General features: G+C 44.6%; 1 protein-coding gene across 1 annotated transcript in view; it reads right to left on the reverse strand.

Annotated features, from left to right (window-relative positions):
* The window catches only part of TLL2 (tolloid like 2), a 75,964-nt gene that overhangs the window by 35,224 nt on the left and 27,420 nt on the right, over window positions 1-13,320 (reverse strand). Inside the window, exon 2 of the mRNA XM_058421554.1 lies at window positions 8,846-8,956. Within this exon, the coding sequence (XP_058277537.1) occupies window positions 8,846-8,956 (111 nt within the window). The remainder of the gene's footprint in view (window positions 1-8,845; window positions 8,957-13,320) is intronic.

A 13,320-nucleotide genomic window follows, 5' to 3' on the forward strand; every position in this document is an offset into this window, starting at 1 on the left:
CTTTGTCCTCACCATTTGAAAAGGGGAGCCACAGCAAAGGGGCTTTATCCACTGCAGCTACAAGCATCAGCCTTGTCTCCAAATTAAGCCTGAACAAGTGGCTCAAAGTGAACACATTTATTCCACAAATGCAACTCTTTTCTGTTCAGAATCAACCACAAGCCGTTTACAACTTCTAATTTTTATTTGTTGTTTGCTATTGTCCAACAAGCCATTTTGGCAAATGATTGTTCCCTGGACCTTCCAGACATTTTTCTGACTGGTGTAAGCAACTTTTATTTTGTGGACACAGCAACACTCCTGCTTGAAAGTAGAGAGCCTGAGGGTCAAGACAACCCAGGCAATCTTTCAGAGTCACCATCCTGCAATGACTGCTCGCAGAACTTATTAGACCCTACTCTTTCATGGACTGTTTCTGCCTTCAAACTCATTTGCCTAAAGCACTCACAGAAATGACAAGGCAGCTTACACAATTGAGACAAATACAATTTTTCATTTGAGCAAATATGCAAGCAAATTAGGTATTTGCCCAGCTCTGAAGCACAAATGCATGATTTAGTCAATTCCACAGTTATTGGCTAAGCACTGTCGAATTTTACAATTAGGATAATGGATTTAACTTTCAATGAAATTTCCATATGGATAAACTGATCTCCTCAAGTACATTTGCCCATGTGTTCCCTTCATCACAGTTAATTAATATAAAGCTATTTAATAACCTCCACTTAAATACAAAAGGCCATTCAGACTCTTCTGGCATCAGTAAAAGGAACAGCATCCAAATGTGATACAGCAGCTGTAGACGAGAGCAAAAGAAAATTTAATTAAGAGCGATCAAGAGCACAACAGTTGCAAACAGAAATCAGATGTTATAAATGCTCTTACATGGTGATTACCCCAGCTCCTGAAAGGGTTAATTGTACCAATTTCCAGGTGCTTTAGATGTGCCCAAGAGACCTTTGGGGACAGGGAAAGCAGTGGGGCTGGGAGCCAAAACCTGGCCAGGTTAAGTGGGGAGCAGCAGGGATTCGGCATCATCTGCGCAGCAGCGCTCCAGCAGCTACGCCCAAAGCTGCAGCTATGCTCCAGGCTCATGGTGGCACCATGCTGAAGAGGGAGAAATACAGAAACGGGCTGTTTGGGAGCAGCTTCAACCATGGCATCAGTGGATACCTTCTGCAGATGTTTTCGGGTGATTAAATAATGTTAATTGCTCGTTAACAAAATCCATGCTATTTAATTTCTGAAGTGCAGCATTTGACAAGAGTGATACTGAGTTACTTGCTTTCCTGGATGATTTCTGAAAGAAGCAAATGAATTGTGACTCTCAAGATAAGCACATCTAAAGTTTCCACTAAGAATGAGTAAGTGGCAGAGTTTGAAATAGCTGGGGATTTTTGTTACGATGGAGAAAGCTGTATTGCTTGGATGGATTCATTTGAGCAATATTGCAGAGCTCATAAAACCACTGAAAAAAACCCAAAACCTGTGTAAGGCTGAACATTGACTGCACTTATTTTGACAGGTGGAAGGCCACTGTCCAGAAAACTTGATTTCAGGGAACAGCGCATTTACAAAACAAACTTTGTGATGCATGTGATCAGCTGCCACTGGGAACTTAGAAAAGAGGAAAAAGAATATCTTAGTCCACAGGAAACGTGGAGCAAGTAGCAGGGCTGTGTCATTCAGGTTGTGCTCTGCCCATCCAGGTGTACTCAGCGCCTCTAGCTTGGGACTTTACCCCACCCTGCAGAACCTTTATCACAAGCAAAGGAGAAAAAGGAGATAGATTTCATTTCTCAGTTTGTCACAAGTCTGGAACACCACAGCCAAGTGTGTAAAGGAGTACTGCAAGCCCACTAGTCTCTACCCGGTTTCAAAGCAACATATCATACCGAAAAGTTGAAGGAAAGTTGAAAGAACATCAGAGCCTGCATATCTGTTGGTGGGACAGGTGGAGTGAAGACTCCAGCACCTCTTGCTGCTACTCGTACAGATCACAAGCAGCACTCACTGCACAGGAAGGCACTGGACAGCCCTTGAGAACAGGCAGATGTGCTCAACAACCTGACTGCCCTGCTCCTGACACCCATGCTGTCCTGACTCAGGGTTTCTCCTCCAACCATACAAGGGAGAGCCGTCCCCTTTGCACAGACACATGCTCCAAGCTTCAGCACCTTGACTCGATCACCTTCTCTCCTACCAGCAAGCACCAGACTGGCAGATTCTAGTCCTGAGACTACAAAAACTGTATCCCTAAGCTGAGAAAAATCCCTCTCAAGAATTTCCAGAAAAGACTTCAAGCTGGCATTCAGAAACCCATAGAGAAAATCATTTGGTATGAAAATATCAGACCTAAAGATAGGTATTTTCTAGTGGAAGTCTTAACTACAGGGGGAATTTAGAAGGTTCATCACCTAACGGTATGGGATTTTTAGTGAGTTATCTTTATGCTGGAGAAAATCAGGCAAGTCTGAGAAGACTGCAATAGGACTGTAAAACTCTGGGCTTGGAGAAAAAAAAGCAGAGTATCTGCTTTTCTGCAAGGAGAAGACCACTGGCTTATTGCACAGAAGTGTGGATTTGGGACAGGGGATAACTCAGAAAAAGCAGTGCCAACAGGAACACTCAGCCCCAGAGGCCTTACTCCCTTCTTCCAAAGGGGAGCTCCTGCTTTGCCTTAGCAAACTACAGAACTGCGGGAAATTCATTTCATGGTTGTCTGCTCTGGTAAAACCCCTGATTGAATCGACTCACAGAGGGAAACATTTGGGCTAGTCATAGGAAAATCATTTGGCACAGCTAACCAAACCCCAGCATCAGGCCAGGCTCTAGGCACCTACCTTTCCACTCCTGAGGCTCCTCTTCCTGTTAAGAATGTGCCTGGATTGCAGAGAGACATCCCCAGAGTGCATGTCACGTGTGGAGGAAAACTGAAAGGAGGCATGCAGACAGCTGGACAGAGCCCTCAGACAGGTCTGTTGGAACAAAGATGCTCCTCTACTCACGCAGGAGGGAACAACCTTCACTAAAGATTTCCCAGGGAAAGAACAGACCTCTGCAGAGAGCTCACAGATGTGGGTTAAGTTACAGCACATACATGGTTACTTGCATTGCTCCTGGCCAATTATGATCAAATACAGCTCAGGTTAAGTTAAAACAACCTATAGACTTCTTCTAAGACTAAACAAATTAAAGGTTGGGGTTCAAGAAGCCCTAAATGCTATGACTCTGTGGTTCTGTGAAATCCAGCAATGCTGAAGTCCATTCCTTCTACCCTGAACCAAGTGACATTACAAAGGAGCAGCAAATATGAGTTACAAGGGGGAAAGCAGCTGAATTTGGTAAGCGTGTGTCAAGTCAGCTGAATTTAACAGTGTTGTTTTCAAATCCACAGATCAGATCTTCCCTGGAATCTCAGTTAGTCACGGTCTAAATCCCTGGATTTTACAGCCTTCTAGAAGTATCTTCTGCACTAAGTTAAATTTCACTAGAAGTACACGAGCAGCATTCAAGAATACTCTGATATAATGTGCAGCACTACTACTGGCCACAGCCCCTACACTGAGGAAGCTCCCACAAAGTGAAAACAGCAGAAATCCTGCTTGTGACTGCCACCAGAACCTTAAATATTCTGCTGCAGAGGTCTTGCTCCCCCACCCTGAAGTCATGAAGCACAACTCTTAGCAGGAGAGCTGCACTCCAGCGACCTGTCCAGCAAATAAACCCAGCTTACATGGGAATCAATGCCTTTCCTCAAGAATGCAGAGTCAGTGACCATGAGCATCTTGAAACGAGAAAAAGCAAAGCATCCAGTTGCAGATAGGCCCTTGGGCAGATGTGGTGAGGTGCAGAGTGGCTGCCTGTATTTTCCCAGCACACTCAAGAACAGCAGAGCTGCTGCCAATGAACCAGGTCCCTGCTCTTAAGACAAGGTTTAATGCAGAGCTCCTGTCTGCCTCACTTGTCAGAGAATTAGTTGCATGAATTTGCTGTCAGAGCCTCCAGTCACTGTCCAGCCTCTGTCTCCCCTGATGTCAGTAGAGAGCCTGGGTTCAAATATACCCCTCTCCCATCTGCACTGTTACCTGAAGCACTACCCTAGCTAGAAAAGGTGCAGTTTAAATTTCTTCTGCCACTCATCTGTGGCAGTGTGAAAGGCTGATCAAGGCCTTCAAACCACGAGCCTAAAAACCTCTCAGGATGAGAGGTAAAGAAAACTTGTTTTGACTATTCTTGAAAAGCATTCTTGGCGACAGTGGGATGTGGAATCAGCTTTTTAGCAGCAAGCCCAGCACAGCATGGCACCACTGAGGGCAGCCCTTGGCTTCTGGCCTGCTGCTGCCAAACCCTGAAGAGACAAACTTGCCCTTCTTACTCACAAAGGTGCCTTTCAGGACTAGAAACCGTCCCTATGACACAAAAATCAGGTAAAGGAGTAATGTATCAGAAAAGTCCTCATCATCTCTAAAATGCCCATAAAAACTTAAATCTAGCCAGTTAGCATTAAACAGGCACATACCTCTAAGAGGCATGGCAAGAAATAAGGTCATCTTCCCCTGTGGCTAATTCTTCAGCAGATAATCACCTTGCACCAGGGGACTCTTTTGGATCCAAAAAAAGAGGTGACACTGTGCAATTTCCCAGCCTGCCTCAGGATTCTCTTTTTTCCCATTGCAGCAGATGAATCCTCAAAGGCTTCAGTCAAATGTCTTCTAAACTAAATTATATTGTAAAAGCAAATATTTTCACTAGAGTAAAAACAAAAAAAAAACCACCACATGAGAAACTTTTCAAAACTGCAAACTTTTTGAAAAATCTTTCATCAAAGGAGTTGGTGATGCATGGGCTTGCTGAGAGAGCACACACTGGCAGATCTCCAGGTAACAGATTCATTTCATTATGTTCTGAACCATTACTGTCTCTCTACAGGTCCAAATCCTAAGGGTATCCATTTGAACAGCATTGCAGGAGAACACCTGATTTTCATAGTAAACATAACATCTAAATTTGATCCCACAGAAACAGAGATAGGGAGGCAGCTAACAATATGCCTCATTGTTTGTCCCCTCTCTAGCTGCAAAACATTTTTAAGGAAGAGGAGAAGTTCCTTGTTTGGCCGATTTCATATGGTATTACAGATGGTGATGGCAGGATGAGCAGGTGATGTGGAGGACATAGTTTGGTCTGCAAAATCTCTTACAATATAGAGCAAGAAACAAAAAGATCACAAAAGCAAGTCTCTGAGTTTAGGACTTAGGTTCAAAGGAGAACAGCCAAAGAGGGAAAATAAAAATTCTGGTTTAGAAAAGTAGAAAAATCTCATTTCAAAGAAAGGACAAGCGTTCAACTTAAAACAGCACTTTTGCCAGATCACTGATTAGAGTAAAACTAGGTTTCAGGTAAAAGAGAGCTGAGGCTGAGAGACCTGTGGAACAATCACAATCTAAAACTCGGTTGGAAGATAGCACTTTGGAAAAAAAAACCAACGTTTAGGGAAATCATGAAAGGGTCTTGACAAGAAATTAACTAGTTGGTGGCTCTGATCCCTCTTGGAAGAGCACATCTCCTGGCATTCACTCACACACAGTTAATCTGCCCTGCATGCAAATACCCTCTACTAACTCACACAGCTCAGAGCTTTAACAAAGTCAGAGATCAACATGCAGACATCTAACAACTACTTTGATTAAAAGGATTCTGCTCAGCCACAGACCACCATCATGCCTGCCTTTCCCTCAACAGGGCCTGAAGAAAACTCCACTTGTATAAATGCACCAGAGAAGGATGTCTGCACCCAAGATGCTATTTAAAACCTACTGCAGTTTTCAGATGCTTGACCTGTACTCTTCCTGATACGTTTTTAGGAAGAAAACTTCTTTGGAGCAGATGAGACAGCTCACAGGAATAAGGACTATCAGGTGACACTCTGCACTCTAGAAGACTTTAAGTACATTACACAAGTGATGCAATTCCCTGTGTAACATCAATTCCCAATGTGACCACTCACACAAAAGAATCTGGGTATACTGGACAGAGAAATCCAGACAAAGCCAAAGAGTAATATCATTGCTGGAGCACTGAAGTAAGGTACCAAGGAGACAGCCACCCCTAAAATCCACATGAGTAGTTCTTGAGGGTGAGCCAGCCTTCCTCAGAGGGAAGGAACCACGATCCTGCTCTGTTACTTTACCAGGGAGACAATGATATTTGGTCCATTGCTTTCAAATACCAGGAATAAAACACTAACTCCAGCATTTGCTGAGAAAACAATTGGAAACACTGAACTTCAAGGCATTACACTCTCAAGCAGAACCACAAATTTTTAGTTTCTGAAAAATAACCATGGCATTTCTGCAAGCAGGAAATTAATGGAGAAAACACGCCTGAAGCACACTCATGCTGTGAAACTAAGCTCAGGACAGAAATTCGTGGCAGAATCCAAGCAGTTCTCTGATTCCCTGCCCTTCTCTCTCCAGGACCCAGAGAAATACCTAGCTATTTTCTAGACAATGACTGGGAGAGGGTGAAGAAGGGGAAACCTTCAAACATCTTTACCAGTCTTTACCAGCCAAGGCAAAGCTTTCCCTCAAGCAGTACGATGTTGGATCCAGAGGGCCATGTGTTCCATCACTCCTAAGTACATGGGAACCTCAATCTTCCTGCAGAGCCTGACAGCTGCAGATGCTCCACACCAGCTAAAGGGGTGCACACCTATAAAGAGCCCAGCAGTGTCAAATGGCCCAATCTTCCCTTCTCCTCCCAGCTGAACAGCATTTTCTGGGAACAAGGGAACACCACCAGGCAAGAAGAATGCCTGGCCTAATAACATGTTCAGAACTGCAGCTCCCAGATACGAAGAGCCTGTGCGTCTGTATGTACGTATTAAGTACTTCCTCCGCTATACAACTAATCCGATTAACAGCTTTAGGAAACTCTGAAATGTTATAATTCAAGGGGTTCCATTCATACAGGGTCTTAGGCTGTTTCTGTACAGAGGTTGCATTCTTCCCACTGGAAATAAAGCAGGGAGTAGGATTTTCTCCCAGGGAAGAATGGAGCCCAATCCCCACCATGCTGAAGTAGGCCACCCTCTTAAAATTCACACGAGTGTCAAACAAGTCTCACGAGAGAAAAATCAACCCTTCCTGGCCCTGCAGAGCCCCTCACAGAGCAGGTGACCATAGAGTTCCCTCTGTGTGTGCTCTGCAGAAAGCATCACAGTCACAGGGGCTGCCTGTTCGTCAGCTGCACTCCCAGGGGTACAAATGAAACCTGCTAGAGATAAGAACAAGGGAAAGTGAGTGAAGTGCCAGCTCTGTTCACCCAAGCCAAAGCACTGTATGATGCACCAGTAAAAAGTGCGAGGAACGGACTGGTCCAACCACACCACACGAGCCACGGCTGTAAGAGACCAGTGCCAGCACTACATGATACACATGTGAGTAATAAAATCCAGTTCATTTTCCAGATGGCATGGGTCTGGCACCAGTGCCAAGTGAAAGAAATGTGCTAGACATGACAACTAAAAAAGTTACCAGAGAAAACTGATGCATTCAAACTTCATCTGACTTTGCTTTCCCCACCGTGTCCTCATCTAACTTCAGGAGTCAACAAAGGGATGTGAAAGAGATTAATGCTGCCTGTCCCACTTAATCCTCATTTTCTGATATATCTTCTGCTCCTAATAACCTACCACCTAAAGAATGTGTGACAGCCAAAAGCACGATATGAATGGGCTAAGTGACACAGCAGTGCAGGACAATAATGGCATTTCCAGGAGCTACCCATAATCTGAAGAACTGGACTGTCCTCTTCTATCCAGAATTTCAGTTACATCACCAATTAAATATGCCTGTGTTGGATGTGGCATCTTTCACACTCATCCCAATAGGAAGCTGGACCACTCATCCCCAGAACCAGATTTACGTGGTACTTAGATGCTTTGAAGCCAAAGCTAGGAAGGAGAGGAATCAGCCAAGGAAAGAGAACCAGCCACCAGTGCTTTCAAATGATATATGGGCTGAGTTGCAAGGGAGCATGTAAATACACAATTTCAGTGATTTTTGCCTCTACCCACCCTCTCACCCTACTTCCTAACCTAGAGGCAGAACAGCAAAGAAAAACAGAAGTGTGTTCTGCCCCTCTGATACCTCTCAGAGCTCAGACTTCCAGGAATTTCTCTCTTGCAGCATAAAGTGAACTAGAGGGGAAAACACTGTGGGAGAGCCCTCTGAACCAGCTGCAGAGTGTTTCAGAAACTGTTAGAGCTAGAGTCCAGTCAGAGGTCCTGAGTCAAGAGACACCTTTGGTCTGGCATGAGACCGAGCATACATTAGAGCTGAATAGGGGGATAAAACGAGCACATGCTTTACAGAAAATCATCACAATTGTTAACCTATTTTGATTAGAATATCACTTCTAGGCCAGTCTGTATGCACAACTGCAGTGGGTTTTACTAGGCAGCTGGAAAAAATGTGTTATTCCATTAGATCGTACAGTGAAAGAAAAAGGAGCACAGTAAGAGTCAGAACTCCTGACAAACTGAGTGGCCGAACTTCAAACACATTTCCTTCCAAATTAGCAAAAAGGTATTTTCTCAGAGAAAGAGACCAGTGCTATGAATCTGAAAATCTCCCCCAGACAAGACAGGGTTTGGCTACATCAAACTGTGACTTTTTTATTTAACAAAGTTCAAAGTTGGATCCCACCCTGAGTGCCGTAACTAAGCCCTGCACGCCCCGCCCTGCCTCTGGGACCGACATCACGAGTGAAATGGAATTCCCCCTTCCCTATGGACAAAACCAGGTGAAAGAAGGCATCACCACCCCAGGGCTGCCCTTACCTGAAGTGTGTCTTGCGTTGCCATCTGAGTGCTTTGTTAAGTCAACAGTCCTGTCTATTTGAAACAACTTCAGATCGTCTTCATCTAAAGCGATATCTCCCCAAAAGGCAGCTGGAGAGAAACAAAGTGCAATTAGTTTAGTTTTTATTTTGGAAGGAAGGTACAGTTCCCACCTGGCTCGTATCACACCTAAAAGGCAACGACTTCCTGGACCAGAAAAAGGTCAAAGGCTGCTGCAGCTCTAAAAGTACAAACAGTGGACGTCAGTGGAGGCCAAGTGACAGCACTTATATTAAGTCACAGCACAGGTCCACCAAAATGAGACGATTAGCTGGGATTCCTTGTGCCACTCATTCATATAGGTGTGACTCTCAACGAGGTGGTGTTCACTCCTCATTAAAGCCTGCATGAGGCAACCACATCGTCCTATTTCCTGTGAAGGAACTAGGTAAGTCACAGCTCAGATCCTTACTGAGACGTTGCACTGCAGCATCCCCAGCTGTGTGTAAGACTGGAGGACAGCAGTGAGGCACTCAAGCTCAGCAGTGTATATCTAAAGGCTACAGGCTTCAGGATCTCACACACCCACATGCACTGCATTGGTCCCAATCCAAGCTGAGAGCCAGCCTATCATTTCCACTTCGCTAGAGAAATATCAGTTATTTGTCCCCTTGTGGATCAGTTCCCTAGATTTAAGTTTGCAGAGTTTTCAATTTTGTAAAAATCTTCAAATTTCAGTCAGAAGTCTGCAACATAAGGTAAACAAATGGATCACTTGATATTCACAGCTCAGAGAAACAGACTAGAAACCATTTGTGTGGAAAAAATTATACCCCTGGAGTACCCTGGCTGAGTTGATGCTGCACAGCGTATAGGTACCATTTGAACAAAATAAACACAGGCAATGAGGCAGTTGACCAAGCCTAGCAGATCTTCCAGAGATAAACAGATTGCAAACAGACTCTTAAAAGTCATACAAGAAGTCTGTATAGGCTGATGAAAAATAAGAAAAAACAGAGCAAATTAATTAATTATAGAGTTGAAGAGAACTCAGACAGAGAAGGAACAATGTTAAGGCACTGTCTGCAACAATGACCAGATTGGATGAAATTTCTTTTTACTTGTCTTGTTAAGTCAACATTTACATTACTTGAGAGGATGGGAAAAACATCCCATTGCTCCATTAGGAACATGACTGATCAAAGCACGTTAGGCCTGAGAAACCAATGTGCTTTACCAATTAGCTCACTTTCACTGCCAAGACCAAATGGAATATGGCCTGAACATCAGAAACTTGCAATCAGGTCTGTGGCAAGTGAATTAAGAAAGGCTAACTCAGAGTTTTCTCTGGCACACAACATGGTACTGGTTCTGATGCAGCACTTGATTCCTGTTCTGCATCTCAGCACCTCAGTCAGTACAATAGCATTTGCCAATGTCATTGGTCTGGTGTTGCATCAGCCTTCTTGTTAGAGGGTAGAAATGAGCTGAGACCCAGACTTCTTGTTTTATCACAGCATGAAGAGGGCCCTGGTTTATTCCTCTTTACAACTCAGCCATCCTAACTCCAACCATTCACTGACTGGCTGCAGCAAGCTCCTGCTGTACGTTTCCCTTGCAGCCTCTGACTGCTGGTGATTTCCTGCTAAATGTGACTGCATGTATCTGTTTGCAGACTCTGAATGCAGGCCTTTACCTGGCTAGACTGTGACTGCAGGTTCCAACTGCACACCCAGACCGACCTCACAGCAGTGATTCTCTCGCCCCAGGAGCCTTCTTCTTCATGATTTTCTCCTTCCCTCCTCCTCCTTCATAACTTCCCTCACCAGCTAACCCACTCCCTTTTATCACACTTATCTTTATTGCCTATACCTGTGACTCATCAGTTGCAAGGCTGTAGTGGGTAATTAACACAGCTGTTACTTATCAGGGGCAAGGTCACCTGTATTGCCTTCTCCTACAGTCTGGGATGGCAAGAAATCTTTGCTTGGTACTGCCTGCTATCAGCAGCAGAGTCCTGGCATGAGCAGAAGGTGACTCTACTGCTTCTTCCTTTCCCTGGGACAAAGCTGTCTCCCCTCTTTACCTGGCCATGGCAGGCTCAAGAGAGGCTGGCTCCAGCTTTTAGACTGGGTCTCCTTAAAATTGCTACCAAAACCCAGTTCCAGAAGAGGACATAGTTAATGCAGACAAATCTATACACAGACTAACATAATTAATAACTAGGGCAGACCCTCCATTTGCTACACAAACACAGAACTCAGGCTCTCCCCAACTTCTGGGCAATCCAAGTCATCACTCAGAACAGAGAAGAACACAAAGCTCTAGCAGATCCCCACCAGGTAACAAGTCTACAGTGCAGCCAAACATCCCAAGCTGATTGCGATCGAAGTGGAAGTGGAAGAAAGCAGTGACATAGGTTCCCGTGACTGCAGTTTGAGGAGAAGACATTTTATCCATCCACAGAAATTACTTGCCCAGAACAATGTGGCAGTCAAGAGGCAGAGATGCAAATGGCATCCCATGCCATCCAATTACCTCCCCAGCCACGCTTGGTAAGTCATTACTGTACTGGCCATATGCCACCAGCATTCCCTCCCCTCTTGCCAAACCTACCGCCCCAACTAATTGCCACCACCCTGGGCTCTCAGTGGCTCTTTTCCACCTGCACCACACAGTCTGTTTCTCAGGCTAAGGCAGCCCATGCCTAAACACAGCGTTCGGGGCAAGCCTGCAGCGTGGATTTACATCAACAGAATTGTTACCTTTTCCTTCCCAATGGAAGGCAGCAGTTTTCTCCCAGTTCTAGCAAAGGGATCTCTTTCTGTTACAAAGCCATACATCATCCTGAAAGATAGCCCACTACAAAAGCAGAATTTCCCCAGCATTTATTTCCAGCTCTCTGCAGTCCCAGCGTGCTCCAGGGGAACCATGATTTATCACAGTCCCCAACCAGCTGAACAATTTTCCTTGCTGGAAGTCCCGGCTGAGAATGTTACACTGCAACTTCTCCTGCGCTGTCAAAGGCCCCTTCCTAAAGACAAGCAAGCCTGAAAGCCTGCCTCCACCCAGAGGGAGCTGTCCCACAGGAAAGCCCGAGCACTTTATTTTAAAGGGTCACAAGTTCAGAGACTGCTGGCAAATGAAGTGCCTCAAACCATCCCTTCTGGTTTCTTTTACTAAGTTCTTCTTTTTAATGTGATGTGGGAGGATTTAAAAACAAAACAAAACCAAAAAAACAAACCAAAAAAACCCAACACAAACAAACAAAAATTCTAAATCTCCAAACAGCAGGCTAACAAGCTTGGAAAGCAAAGCAGAGTTTCTCTTGGCAGAGCTCTGTAGTGTACACCCAGGTGCAAACTCTTAACACACAGTGCAACAGCATGCCAGCTTTTCTTTGAGAAAATGCATTAATCGCTCTGGATAGTAAGAACAGAGCAGCTTTTATTGAGCTTGATGGAGCCAATGCGAGAGACTTTGCTTCTCTGCTGGATGGTAACCTGCACCAACCACCTGGATGCTGAACCTCACCACCCCCCAGCATATGCAACCAGACAGCATTTGTCTGCTGGGCAAAGGGGAAGGATGACTGCGATCAACAAACAAATTCAGCACCAAAATGAAAAAAGCAGCCTGGCAAGCTGTCTGCATTCTCAGCACATTTCTCCCACAGGAAAACAGTCCACACACTGACATCTGAACTGTGTGCTGAGCACAGAGGTGCCATGACACCAGGAAAGTATGGCAGGTGGCACTGGGGAGGAGAACACTTCCTTCTGGGCAGAGGACAGGCTCAACAGTTTTTCCAGGTGCTTCCTCTACAACCAGAGCCCAAAACCATCAATGTCTTCACAGTCCTCATTTTCCACAGTACCATTTTGGAGAGTCCCCAGTAAGGTAACAGCACAAAGTGTCTTCCTTCTAAAAACTTCATCACTCCTCCCCGTGAATCACCTCCAACTTGCTTTTTCCCCCCTTCTCCTATTCCCCAACTTGCATGTTCTCCTTTCCCTGGTCCTGAGTAGCACAATCTTATTTCAAGGGCGAAAAATATTTTTGCTGTGTCTCATGAGAATTCAATTCAGAAGTGTTCACAACTGTTTAAAACTTTCATCTTCCATGAAAAATGTGTTTCATCCAGATTCTTGAGAAGAATCTTGTACTTTCTGGTTTGTTTTGTTTGTTTGTTTGGTGGGGTTGTTTTTGTTTGTTTGTTTGTTTTTCTCCTTCAAAGACACATAAAGAAAATAATAAATCACCAAAATAAGCTTATGGTGTTCATACAGAAAACGAAATATTGTCCCTAAAAATACATCTCAACCCAAAATGTACTGCTGCAATTTGATAAAACCAGACTTATCTGTAACACTTCAAGACAAATTCCTGAGGCTGGGTGTCCTTCACCCTCACCACAGTCAGCTACAAGCCTCTACGAGAACATGAGCCACTTGAGCTGCCAGATAACTCCTTAG

The sequence above is a fragment of the Hirundo rustica genome, chromosome 8 (genome assembly GCF_015227805.2).
Source record: "Hirundo rustica isolate bHirRus1 chromosome 8, bHirRus1.pri.v3, whole genome shotgun sequence".
In the NCBI taxonomy this organism is placed as follows: Eukaryota; Metazoa; Chordata; class Aves; order Passeriformes; family Hirundinidae; genus Hirundo; species Hirundo rustica.